The sequence below is a fragment of the Sus scrofa genome, chromosome 15 (assembly GCF_054392235.1).
Source record: "Sus scrofa isolate SSC_HxYL_T2T_F1_AM1 chromosome 15, Sscrofa_HxYL_maternal_Yorkshire_Landrace_v2.0, whole genome shotgun sequence".
In the NCBI taxonomy this organism is placed as follows: Eukaryota; Metazoa; Chordata; class Mammalia; order Artiodactyla; family Suidae; genus Sus; species Sus scrofa.
The window spans coordinates 77881249-77895794 of record NC_139397.1 but is presented as its reverse complement, the minus strand read 5'-3'; the positions used below and the strand labels follow the sequence as shown (position 1 = coordinate 77895794).

General features: G+C 38.1%; 1 protein-coding gene across 5 annotated transcripts in view; it reads right to left on the bottom strand.

The window, feature by feature from the left end:
• The window catches only part of GPD2 (glycerol-3-phosphate dehydrogenase 2), a 136092-nt gene that overhangs the window by 81770 nt on the left and 39776 nt on the right, over positions 1-14546 (bottom strand). For all 5 annotated transcript variants that reach the window (XR_014828997.1, XM_021075780.2, XM_021075778.2 and 2 more), the window contains exon 3: positions 1467-1638. Coding sequence is in view for 4 of the 5 variants with exons in the window: in XM_021075780.2 (XP_020931439.1) it covers positions 1467-1638 (172 nt within the window). In the remaining variant the exon portion in view is untranslated. The remainder of the gene's footprint in view (positions 1-1466; positions 1639-14546) is intronic.

Sequence of the window (14546 nt, the reverse complement as noted above, 5' to 3'; positions counted from 1 at the left end):
AGGGAAAAAACAAAGAAAATAAAATACAATTCTGGCACACATTGCCCTTCTTCATATTCTACCATATCGTTACCTTCTTTCTGTTTTATTTCTTTCTAGATGTCTTAAAAGTTTATACCCATGCCTACTTCTTCCTTATTGCTTATGCTTTCCTTATTCAGTAAAGTCCAGAGGCATTTCCCTGGCCTATCAAGCCCAACCCTGTCTTTCCACTTCTACTTCTCTCTCCACAACTGGTTCTAAAAGCTTTCTGCCTTCGTGTTAATAATGGCACTTATAATATTATCTACAACTTATTGAGTTTCTACTTTGTGTGACAAGCACCTCTTCACGATACACATTTAATCCTCACAATAATCATTAACAAATGGTATTATTTCCTTATTTGAAAGGCGAAGAACCTTAGAGAAATTGAGTAATTTGCTCAAGTGTGTGTGTGTGTGTGTGTGTGTGTGTGTGTGTGTATACACACACACATATATCTGACAAAGCAGCTAAGCCAGGATATGTACCCAGATTTCTGATTCCAAACTCCAAACTAACAACCACAGGCAAAAGAAACAAATCATTAAATATGTCATATGTAAGAGCACTGGTCTTCCATATTAACATTTTTATTTAAAATCCTACTTCCATTTTGAAAGAACGTGCCACAATGTCTTTCCTAAAGTTAATAGAATGAGACAGAACTGTAGGTTAGTTACTCTTTCCCATTATTTAGTCACATAAACTAGAATTTCCCAAACTTTAGTCCATATTTCATTGGAAGAGATGATTTTTGGAGACACAGAAACAAAAAGAATTATTCAAATAGATTGATTCTTTTTTTTTTTTTTTCTTTTTACTGCCACACCTGAGGCATACGGAAGTTCCTGGGCAGGAGTCTAATTGGAGCTGCAGTTGCCAGCCTACACCACAGCCACAGCAACACCAGATCAGAGCCACATCTACAATCCATGCCACAGCTTGCAGGAATGCTGGATCCTTAACCCACTGAGCAAGACCGGGGATCAAGTCCACATCCACACAAATACTCTTTTGTGTTCTTAACCCACTGAGCCACAACAGGAACTGCAAGATTAATTAATTTTAATAAAGGGTAGCCTTCACTGACATAAATATGATTGTAGATGATACACAAATAGTTTCATTTCATATAAACATATTTTACTATTTATTAGGGGAAAAAAAAAGCAACAACCAGAATATCAAAGCAATGAATTCACAGGAATATAAAGCTTTCATTTTAAATAAATTCATTTCAGTGTAAAGGACAAGTTACATTTAATTTTAAAATTGTGCAAGTACCTCTATTTTAAAAATGAGAAGGTGCTTCACAAAGGATGGAGAATTAAGAAATGCAATAGAAAGGTGACTTTACCGGAACAGAGTGCATACTGTGTGTTTATATCAGGAGGACCAATGAAACCTTTACCTGTGCTACACCCGCCCACACCAGGACTCACCTCTGGTGACTGCATCTAGTGCACAGCCACTTCCTGTTGCTCCGCCTCCAATGACAAGGACATCGAACTCAGTCGTGTTCTTCAAAGTCAGTATCTGAGCTTCTCTGGAGGGAGGCTCCCTGTTAACAGGTTCTGAAACGCAGTCTGCTGCTTCAACAAAGGCCAGGTTCACCTGGGGTAGAAGGAGACCATTTTTAGGTGTTTGTCTGGAATGCCAATTTAATATATTTTGCAAAATACCAAAAGAGAGACTGGTAGCAGAGATAAGGAATGCCAGAGCAAGACCATAGTCCACAGTCCACAAGCTCTATAGAACCATCTGCTTTGGAAGAAAAAAAAAGAAGTCCTTAAAATTCTGTGTATTTATTTCCCCATGAATCATAACTATTTAACCATGAAATACCTGGTTTCAGAGTCAATACCTCTACTGTTTGTTTTGGTTTCATGTAGAGCCAAGTCCAACTACTTCCCATACTGTACAGCAATTCCCAAATACCTTGTCTAAGACAATTTATAGCAGAACATAAGGAAATGTTTTACCCAGTAGCAGCCATTCATTCAGATAACATATAAAAGTGAAGAAAGGAGGAGGAAAAAGCACTTTATGCCTTTCTGCAATTTCTTAAAAGTATATGTTCTTCATTCCTTAATTCCCTTGACAAAAATATATTCTAGAGTTTGGGGATCTATAAGTTTAAGTCAGTACAATTAAAGAGTCTGTTCAACAGAAGTTATTATCCAGTATAATAATCAGCTATGGCCAATGGGAATAATATTATACAAAGATTTTAGTCAGAGGCTTCCTCATTAAATGGTTTAACATAAAATTATAGCTTTTATATATTTAATACACATGATTTAAATTTGGGAAAGCTTTAACAATAATATAATTAAAGCCAGCCATAGTCCCCTTAAAGGACAATGACCTTCCCTATTTCAGGTTTTTTCATTAGAATATAACTTATCATCCATTTTTTATTTAGGATGCCTTAGTCTTAAAAGTTGCCAAAAGTTATCAAAAGCCCAGAAAAACAGGTAAGAATCTTTTTTTTTTTTCTGAAATGCCAATACTAGGTCAGTTCACTATACCAGACAGTGCTGGCTACCATTGTTCTGGTAGTAAGTTATCCACAGATACGTGACTCCTCTTTTCTTTTCTTTAAATCAGAGCATCAGCATAATCCATAAGGGCAGCATTCTTCCCATTCTGCTGTAAGGGCCACATATGAAGCGCTGAACCACAACTAAGCTTATTCTAGAAAAGGTGATCTTAGCTCTGACAGAGAGATCAGATAATTGTTTTGGTAAGTGAATGTTTTATTCATTTACATATACTAGACCAAAGTCCTCCTTACAATTGGATTTAACTATTATTGGGCCAATTGGATTTCTATAAAAATAAATCTAGAAGTACACTGAAAGAAGGCTAGGTTAGAATCAGAGGCTCCTGGCTTAGGTCTTAGCACTCCTGTTTACCAGTAAAGGGACTTTTGACTCACTTTCTCTTTGGGCCTGGGTTTCTTGATTTGCAGTACGGGATCAAACCCCTGATATGTCTCTATATCTACATCTCCGAGTTAGCCCCAGTCTGAATGAAACAATGATATGAAAGTAGTTGGCAAACTATTAAGTACCACCAAAGAGTTATTTGTATTAAATAATTTAATTCCTTAATAGCATATAACAGGGAACATACAAAACATATTTTACTAAGTATCATAAAAACACAGGGTTATAATCAAGTACCATAATTTTTCTGTTAATTCAGATGCCAAGTCACAAAAATCTTATGCTTCCTTACATAACTCCTCCTAATTGTCTGCTAATAACCACTTTCCCGTGTTCACATTTACATGCATTTAAGGTCACAAGCTAAATAAATGTAACTGGCTAGGTGCTGCAAAGAATATAACACCTTTTATCCATGGTCCTTGGCTTTCAACATATGAGAAGAAATGAGAAAAAAACATACATGTGTACACACACAGTAAATACATACCAGAACAAACGCCAAAACAGGGGGAAAAATTACTAGGCTATGACCATTCAGATTAGGGAGAGTCTTTCACTTGAGGGTTTCAACTGGGCCATGACAGATGGGTAAGACTTGGACATGAGAATGACAAGTGACTAAACCGCCAGAGCATTTTCACACATCAAAAGAATTGTGCTGACATTTGCTGCTTGGTAAGTTTTCTAGAAATAGTTTTAAAATAAATGTAAGGACTATACTATATGACAGAATTCATTAGAACTTGATAATACTAAAAGCCCCCATTCTACGCTGCTAATAGGTCATAACTATGGATATTAAACTCAACTGAATCTCTGCTTCAGCAAGTACCCCAGATCTGATGGGTATTTCTCATGCATTGTATTTCTCCGTTGACAACACTGTTTGTCCTGTCTTCATCCCCTGCCTCATCTTTCTCATGCATATGCTCTGACCTGTTTCATCTTAACAAACAGTAAGAAATGTCTATGACTTATGTTTTTAACAATCAGCCCAAAAATTCTTGAAAGATCTGTATAACTTGCTTTTTTTAATGCCTCACCTCCTATTTACCTCCCAACTCACTTTAAGATGGATTTTCACATACACACCAGTACTACCTCCATGACCACCACCACCACTGACCGAGGTCCACCGTGCTGCAAAATCCAATCAACTACTCTCATTCCTCTTGTAGTGTCACCTCAGCACATGACTGACTGATCACTCACCTCAGTACCTGGAAGATGACTGTCTAAAGCGATCTCTCTGTCTCTTTGTCCTCCATCTCTTTCTAGCCGCTTGAAGCCACTCTCTTCTACTTCCTGTGTTTATCTGTCTACTGTCCAACATTAAACACTGAGGTTCCTCTTGCATCTGTTATTTACTCTTTTCAGATCACTCAAAATCCTCTCCAGGGAATCTCAACCATATTATTGCATACAAAATTGATGCTCAGTTGTGTCCCCATATGCCAGAATCTGGATATCAAACTACCTACTTAGCACCTCCATTTGGATGTCTCGAGTTTATCTCAAAATTGAACTGATAACTTTATCTCCCCAAACTTTTTCCCCTGACAATTTCCTGATCTCAGAAAGGTACCATTTAACACTAGTTGCTTCTGCCACACTCTTAAGTCCTATATCTGATCAACCGCTGAGTTCTATAAATTCCACCTCTTAAAAAAAATTCTCACACCTAGTCACATCGACTTTACCACCCACTTTCAAGTCAAGGTATCTTCCCTTTCCTCTACCTTTCCTCTCCTAAAATGATATCCTCCTACTGGTCTTCACACATATACCACTCCTTCTTCCAAGGCATTCTCCATATTGCAGCTGGTATAATTATTTAAAAACTCAAAGCATGTCATTTCCCTGTATAAAGCCCTTCAAGAGCTTTCAATTTAATATGAGTTAAAGATAAATATCTTTACTCATGCCTAAGATTCTTTATATCTTTTCAGAGTAGCTTAAATTTTAAAAAGACATGGACAATACCAAGTGTCAGAGTAGATACAACACAGTTGGAACTCTCTTACATTGCTGATGGAAATGCAAAATAATCCAGCCATTTCAGAAAACAATTTGAGAGTTCTAATTAAGATATAAATACACTTACCATACAACCCCTCCACTGGTTCCCCTGAACCCAGGCAGGTGATTTACTCAAGAGAAATCAAAACCTGGGTTCACACAAATATCTGTGGGCAAATGTACACAGCAGCTTTATTTTTTTAATTAATTAATTAATTTTGTCTTTTTAGGGCCGCACCCATGGGATATAGAAGCTCCCAGGCTAGGGGTTGAATCAGAGCTGTAGCTACTGGCCTACACTCCAGCCACAGCAATACCAGATCCTAGTTGTGGCCCCTCACAACAATGCCAGATCCTTAACCCGCTGAGCAAGGCCAGGGATCAAACCCACATCCTCATGGTTACTAGTCAGATTCGTTATTGCTGAGCTACAACAGGAACTCCAGTGTGTTTATTTGTAATTGTCAAAAACTAGTTTAAAACTCAAACATCCTTCAACTGCTGAATGACTAAACAAATTCTGGTGTATCTACACATTGGAATAATAACTGACAATAAAAAGAACAGACTAGGAGTTTCCATCATGGCTCAGTGGTTAGCAAACCCGAATGGCATCCATGAGGACGCAGGCTCAATCACTGGCCTTGCTCAGTGGGTTAAGGACCTGGCATTGCCATAACTATGGTGTAGGTCGCAGAGGTGGCTTGGATCTTGCGTTGCTGTGACTTTGGCTAGGATGGCGGCTACACTTCCGATTGGACCCCTAGCCTGGGAACCACCATATACTGCAGGTGTGGCCCTAAAAGACAAGAAAAAAGCCCCCCCCCCAAAAAAAGGGAACAGACTACTTACTGGAGTTCCTTTCATGGCTCAGTGGTTAATGAACCCGACTAGGATCCATGAAGTTGCAGGTTCAATCCCTGGCCTCGCTCAGTGGGTTAAGGGTCCAGTGTTGCTGTGAGCTATGGTGTAGGCTGGCAGCTATAGCTCCAATTTGATCCCTAGCCACTAGCCTGGGAACTTCCACATGCCATGGGTGTGGCCCTAAAATGCAAAAAAAAAAAAAAAAAACCATACTACTAACAGTTACAGCAACATGAATGGGACTCGAAAGCATTATGTTAGGACACAGATTGGCAAATTCTGGTTTCCCACCCAACTGGCAGCTACCTGTTTAATAAACAAAGTTTTATTGGAACACAGCCAAATCCAATCATTCATATGTAGTGCATGACTTCAACAACAGAATAGAGTAGCTGCAACAGAGCAAGTATGGCCCTCAAGCCTAGAACATGTACTACCTGGCTCTCTAAGGAAACATTTGCCAATCCCTGTGTCAAATGAAAGAAGTGTGACTCAGAAGATTCTATAGGGCATGGGTCTATTTGCATGGCATTCTGTAAAAGCAAAAGCATAGGGTCAGAAAACAGATCAGTGATTGTCAGGGTTTTGAAATGGCCCATATGAGACCCATATGAGAACCTTTGAGGATGAATGAAATGTTCTACATCTTGACTGTGGTGATGATTACACAACCATATGCACCTGTCAAAACTCAAAGACCTGTATCTTACAAAGGGTGAATTTTACTGCATGCAAATTATACCCCAAGTTATACTTCAACAAACTTGACTTTATTAATATAATAGAATAATAAGTAACTGCACATAGCAATTATGTATCAGGCACTATTATAAAGGTTTCACTTTCTTCACTCATTGCAATCTTTACAATGACTCTATGAGTTAGGTACTACTATGAGCTCCATTTTACAGGAAGAGTAACTGAGACACGGGAGTTAAGTGCTTGGCCCCTGATGACACAGCTGGTATATGGTAGAGCTAGGAATTGAACCACATGCCTGGTGATAGGGACTAAGTTTTACAGCACTATGCCATATTGATTCTACATATAATTTGAGAAAAAAAATAAAGGAGCAGACTAAATAATTATAATAGGATGAGATATCACCAGTTGCCAAATACAGAAAGTTTTGTTTTTTTGGTATGGTTCTGTTGTGGAGGTTTTGTTGAATAGTCCTTCCAAAAATATATTTTTTAAATATACGGCACTATTGAGGGTAATTTATTTAATTTCTGACACTACATTTAAAATAACGTTTTATTTTTGTTTATTTTTTTCATAAAAGCTGGAAAGTGTTGCAACTGAGAAGCTAAGCACCAAGTTTATTTTAGAGGCAGTAAACACAGCCTAAGGCCCTCCTTATAATTATGACAAGAGAGAGACTCATTTGAGTCTCATATGGCTTTGAGTCACAAAAACACATCTGCACTCTACCTTCCCTAGAATATGTTGATCGAGGGGAAATAAAGAAGAGAAAAGCAGCAGGAATAAAAGAGTAGAGGTAAGTAACAACAAGCTTTAAGAAAAGAGGCCTCCAGCCTCCAAGCTCCAAATCTTCCTAGACCTGCCCTCTCCTCACCCTCCTTCTTTCGAAGGCAATTTGATTATAGAGGAATGTGGGGAAGAGTCTCCATGAAAGGACTACTCCAGAGGTTCTGGGAGAAGCCTTGAAAAGGCAATGTGCCCGCCCTCACCTGAGGAGATACCTGACCCAATCAGGATGCAGTGGAGGCCCTCAAGGATTCTACAGACTGGAGGACAAGCCAATAAGATAAAGAGGCAATTATATCACTTAACAGGGAGATTTAAGATAGAGGAGAAGGTACAAGAGCCATGGGAGGAATCCCTCATCCAGACATGAGATTTCCTGGAAATCATTGCTAAATCAGGTCAAGAAAGACTAATAGGCATTTGCTGAGTGACATAATACCAGGTAAAAAAGTAGGAATAGCATGTGCTAAAACCAGAAGTCACTGTAGTGAATTGGTCAGCATACATACCTTCTTAAAAGCATGAGTTACCTATCCAACATTTAAAAACTGTTCTGTCTCTGTTTTATCTGTTGATCAGTTTTTTAGATTTCACATATAAATTAAATACACAGCCTGTCTTTTTCTGTCTGACTTATTTCACCGAACATAATACCCTCCAGGCCTATGCATATTGTCACGAGTGGCTAGATTTCATTCTTTTCTTATGGCTAATATTTCATGGCATTTATATACCACAACTTCATTATCTATTCATCTGTCAATGGACACTTAGGTTGCTTCCATATCTTGGCTACTGTAAATAATATAGCAATGAACATTGGGGTGCAAGTATCTTTTTGAATTAGTATTTTTATTTTCCTCAGATAAATAACTAGGTGGCTAGAAGGGAGGGGGGTGCAGGGATGGGAGATATAGGTGAAGGAAATTAAGAGGTTAAAAACTACCAGTTTGGGAGTTCCCATCGTGGCTCAGCAGAAAAGAATCTGACTAGTATGCATGAGGATGCAGATTCCATCCCTGGCCTTGCTTAGTGGGTTATGGATCCAGCGCTGCCACAAGCTGCGGTGTAGGTCACAGATGTGGCTCGGATCCCGAGTTGCTGTGGCATGGGCTAGCAGCTGCAGCTCTGATTCAACCCCTAGCCTAGGAACCTCTATATGCCACAGGTGCAGGCCTAAAAAGACAAAATAAATAAATAAATAAACAAACAAATAAATAAAAACCACCAGTTATAAAATAAATATGTCACAGAGATGTAATATACACCATGGGGGATACAGTCATTAATGCTTATCATAACTTTGTATGGCATGTAACCTATAAAAATATCAAATCACTACGTTGTACATCTGAAACTAATATAATATTGTAAGTCAGCTATACTTCATTAAAGACAATAATAATAACACATAACAAAAATTTACCATATTTCACATAAAAATTAGGATCTGCTGAAACTGAACAGCAGCTGCTGCCCTTAAGCAGCGTTTGTGCACCCTTGCTAGCCCAGGATTCCCACTCACTGGCTTCACACTTTCATCACATCAGTCTGACCCACATCAGTGGCTGAATTAGGTAATAGATCCTAAATCTGGTAGCGCTGGGCTTATCCTGCTTTTAAAACACTACTTAGGATCTGTTACCTAATTCAGCCACTGATGTTGGAAAAAAGGAGAGCCCAAGACACAAAGCAAATTGCCTTATGCCTAGCATAAGTCCAAGCACAGCTCCCAAACAAAAAGTTCTTGTTTTGGCACAATTAAGAAAATATCTAGGAGTTCCCGTCGTGGCGCAGTGGTTAACGAATCCGACTAGGAACCATGAGGTTGCGGGTTCGGTCCCTGCCCTTGCTCAGTGGGTTAACGATCCGGTGTTGCCGTGAGCTGTGGTGTAGGTTGCAGACGCGGCTCGGATCCTGCGTTGCTGTGCCTCTGGCGTAGGCCGGTGGCTACAGCTCCGATTCAACCCCTAGCCTGGGAACCTTCATATGCCGTGGGAGCGGCCCAAGAAGTAGCAACAACAACAACAACAAAAGACAAAAAGACAAAAGACAAAAAAAAAAAAAAAAAAAAAAATCTAATATTTAATATTACTTTGATGTTGTTATTTCTGATAATACTTAATTATGATGGGCTGTGGGGAAGTAGGTGTTTTTTCTTTAAGTTGTAGGCAAATGTTCCTCTACATTTTAGAAAGATTACATTTCTCCAGAATTCTGATAGCAAACGTATGACTCTTATCAAAAGACTGGCACACAGAACACCTACATAGAATTGAAAGCTAAGTTCATAATCTTTGAGACTTTACATCCCAGAAAAAAGAACAGGATTCAGAATGAGATTGGTTTTACTATGTCTGTACACCATTAGACTTGCAAATTAAAAAAAAAAAAATCCTAGACATTTGCAACTTCGGGTGAGACCGAAAACAAGATCTAATAATTAGTGTCTATTTCTGAAAGAAGTGCATATTTAAAGACCACAGGCAATTAACAACCAGGTTGTCCTGTAATCATGCAGAGTAATAATTGGAGTATAAAACAGAGTTTCATGCAAATCACTTCATACTGCAACTATCACTCTCTCATATTACATGATTCAATCACATATTGATAGTGGAACCATTCAACTTAAGGGGAATTGCTTCATGTTTTGTTGTTATTAAAAAATCCTATATTTCTATATTCCTGGAAAGAAAATGCAATAAGCATTTCCTTAGAGTGAATCTTGAGATGTTTTTATGACCTTGCATCTCTCAAATCACTTTGTAATTCCAAACAATAATGTTTCTTCTTGTACTTACAAGATCGTAAGCAACATTTCTCAGTATGAACATACTGTCTGAGGGATTCATGTTTACTCTGTAGGAAGAGTTGCTAATAGGTGGTCTGTCATTTCCACTGGGGACCAGACAAGAGAAAATAAAACAAGTCCATCCTTTTAAGATGGCTGAGAAAAGAGCTTGAGTTTACCCTGAAGGTGCTATCCCACCTTTAAGTGGCAGTGAATCCTTTGAGAAATCACAAAGAAGCTCTTTTAATAGCAATCAGGGAGTTCCCATTGTGGCTCAGCAGTAATGAAACCAACCAGGATCCATGAGAATACAGGTTCAATCCTGGTCCTCACTCAGTGGGTTAAGGATCTGGCATTGCCATGAGCTGTGCTGTAGGTTGAAGATGTGGCTTGGATCTTGCACTGCCGTGGCTGGCGTAGGCCAGCAGCTGTACCACCATTTTGACCCCTAGCTTGGGTGTGGCCCTAAAAAGCAAAAAAACAAAAAAACAAAAAAAAAAAACAACCAAAAACAAATAAACAAAAAGTTTGCGGTAAATTTGTGATGCACACTTCCCATTTCTCTGTGAATTATTTCATCCAATATATACACATTATAATTTTTCTAGTTTATATTCACAAGCATGTAAATGGATCTCAGAACTTCTTTGCTGAAAAATCACATATTTCAAAATAAAGCAAGGGAAATTACTTTGCCTAACATCTGAAAGCATCTATTTTCTCAATTTGCAAACTCTATCAAGAGGAGGCCTAGCATTAACACAGTTTAACTATTAAGCAGGAAGATGGGAAGAGAAACACTAAAGGACTTTTCCCAAAGCATTTATAGAAATTTTCCTCAGTCCCACAATATCTTTAAAAAGTTTCTTAAAGAGGCCTTAAAATGGATAAATAGTTGAAAGTGAAATGCAAAGTCAAATCAAAATGAATGTCAATGTTGCTCAGTTAGCAACAGCCTAGAAGCTCACCAGCTGTCAACGCTAATCATAGCTCAGTCGTTGACTCACTATGTGACCTATCACAGTACAGTTAACCTCGTGGATTTTGTATGCCAGCAATAAAATAGCATCACAAACTCCTCGAAGGCCTGATGTGAATTATAACTCAAAGATATTGCCATGGTCCCACTTTGGGAGCTAAGTGTTAAATAAAAACCAAAATTATAAGGACGATGATAGGATGCACTTCAAAGAACATTTCCAACTCTGTCTGCATAATTTTAGTGCTTTAATGAAACAGGCCTGTGAGAAATGGTTAACCACACAGAGTTAGGGGAGAAGAGTTTCAACTGGCCTTATGGGAATACAGTATATTCAGAATCTTCATCAAGCTTTAGATATCAGACACAGCCCCAACATATTTAGCTGTGTTTTTAGGATAAAAACCACTTTTCCAGGAATCTATTTATCTTTTTTTTTCTTTTTTGGATTTTTTATGTACAGGGTTTTAAACAAGAAAATGAATGATACATTCCTTGTCAAAAACTTTAATGATAAATTTAATCCAAAAAAAAAAAATACATTTGTCAACTAGGTTAGAAGCTGAAGTCAGGACACAGATACAACAGCTGGATTCTTAACAAAACTTTTTCTCTACTTCCAGAGAATACTGTTACACTTTCCACCCTTCATTACAGTTGGCTGTAAATGATCCAGTGGGTTTAAAAGCCGTATAATGTGGCAAAGTCCCTGAATGACTCTAAGAAAAAATTCCCCACCTATCCACATTGAAGGGTAATATAAACAAGAAAGAAACCTTCATTGTGATGAGCCACTGAGCCTTAGGAATTGTTTATTACACCAACTAGCCTACAAATTAATACAAGAATATCAGATGTGTTTAGCATTACAACCAAGATTTGCAATTCCCCACTTTGCATACAGTCCATACATGGTTTAGAATCTTCCTCTGATGAGTCAGGTCCCACAATTTATAGAAAAATAAATTCATAGAGATAAAGCTCCAAAAGGATAGAGAGTCAAATGCAGGTGCCACCAAACCATGGGGCAGTGATATTTCATATATTCTTTTTTTTTTTTTTTTTTCTTTTTAGGGCCTTACCTGTAGCATATGGAAGTTCCTGGACTAGGAGTCAAATCAGAGCTGCAGCTGCTGACCTACACCACAGTCCCAGCAACGCCAGATCTTTAACCCACTGAGTGAGGCCAGGAATCAAATCCACATCCTCATGGATACTAGTCCGGTTCTTAACAGGTCCTCCACAGAGATATTTCTACCTTCATGTTTGACATAATGCTGATACTGATAGCTCTTTAAGCAGGCAGGTGAACCAAGAAACTATTATTCAACCACTGGTCCTTTCTCCCCCTACATATACATTCCTCACATGGTATCTAATGCTAAAGTTTCCACCTAGATATGAAAATCAACAAAAATGAAGACAGCACTTCATAAGTTTTTTTTTTTAAGAGAAAGGCTGTTTATGAACCTATGAAAAAATGCCTCTGGAGATGGAAGACTATTTACTCAGAGAAAACAAACAAGTCTGGTAGCCAGAATTGCCTCACGAAGTTCAAAGCAATCTGGGAAGCATAAAGCAAATGCGTCATGTGATAATTTCAGCAACATTGGTGCTCAGGAAGATTTATACTGAATTCAAACGCACAGATACTCTTTAGCTTAGGAACCAAAAGAATATTTAGAACTGAGGTTAAATTCTTAAAGATATTGAACATGTTCCAAAAAATAAACAGTTATATTCAAAGATACTATTGAAAAGTGATGGTTAAGTAGAAGTTTTACAGCTGAAATTTTCTCAGTTGATGTCACGTCTTAGATGTTATGCTTATGATTTTAAGTATTTTTTTAATTTAAAAATTTTAAAAACAAAAAAGTTAACAAAGAAAAATATAGAACACTTATTTTTATAACAAAATTGAGAGGAAGTCCCAGAGATTTCCCTCCTGCCCCACATTTAGAATAAACCCCTGGAGTTCCTGTAGTGGCTTAGTATGCAGACCTCCCCCATTACTGACCTCACTCACCGGAATGGCACATTTTTTTACCACAGGTGAACCTACATTGATACATCATAATCACCCAAAGTCAAGGGCTTACTTAAGGGTTCACTCTGGGTGTTGTACAAACTATGCTTTTGGACAAATGTGTAATGATGTGTATCTATCACTACAATATCAAACAGTATTTTCACTGCCCTATAAATCTTCTATGCACCACCAATATATCTCCCTGCACACACCCCTGGCATCCACTCATCTTTTTCACTGTGTCCATAGTTTTGCCTTTTCCAGAATGTCATATGGTTGGATTCATACAGTATGTAAATTTGTCAGATCAGCTTCTTTCACTGAGTGAAAAGCATTTAAGTTTTCTCCATATTCCGTCATTGCTTGATAGCTCATTTATTTTTAGTGCTGAATAATATTCCATTTCCTGGACAGATCATAGTTTATTTAGCCATTCACCTGTTGAAAGTCATTTGGTTGCTTCCAAGTTTTGGCAATTATGAATAAAACTGCTATAAATACCCTTGGAAGGTTTTTGTGTGGACATAAGTTTTTGACTCCTTTGAGTACATATCAGTGAGTGTGACTGATGGATCCTATGACAAGAATGTATTTAGTTTTGTAAGAAACCACCAAACTATCCTCCAAAGTGCCTGTACCATGTTATATCCCCACCAACAATGAATGAGAACTCTTGTTATTCCACATTCTCATCAATATTTGGCATGCTTGAGCTTTTGACTGCTTATACTTGTAATTTTGATTTCTCTTTGATTGATATTCTTCAAGTTTCTCTAACTTCTACCAGTTTCTCTGGCCAGCAGTTAATATAAGCAACATTATGCCAATCAAAAGCTCAGCTATTTAAGGAAAACTGGTGTTATGACTTTCTTACTAAGCCCAACAAAGCTAGGTCTATTTCAATTATTCGTAACTTATATCAAGGAAAGGAAAAGAAGCACAATAGATACTAAAGACCTGCCATATAGCAGATGCTGTGATCATTGGCTTGTTGTATATTCTGATTTAGTGCTTGGTAGAGGGGAAAATCCTGGGAGTAAAGTGACATTATCCTTACCTTATAAAGAAACTAGAGTTATGGAAACTTTTATAACCTATGCACAATAACAAGCTCACCAAAACCTGGCCTCACCACCAAAACCTCGCCTCACTTGTGTAACAGACACATTCAGGAAGCTAAATATCTTTTCATTTGGGGGATCCATTAGAATAAACCCCTGGAGCTCAGCGGAAATGAACCTGACCAGCATCCATGAGAATGCTAGTCTGATCCCTGGCCTCACTCAGTGGGTTAAGGATCTGGTATTGCCCCAAGCAAGTACAGGGCACAGGCATGTTTTGGATCTGGTGTTGCTGTGGCTGTAGTGCAGACCAGTAGCTGTCTGTAGCTCT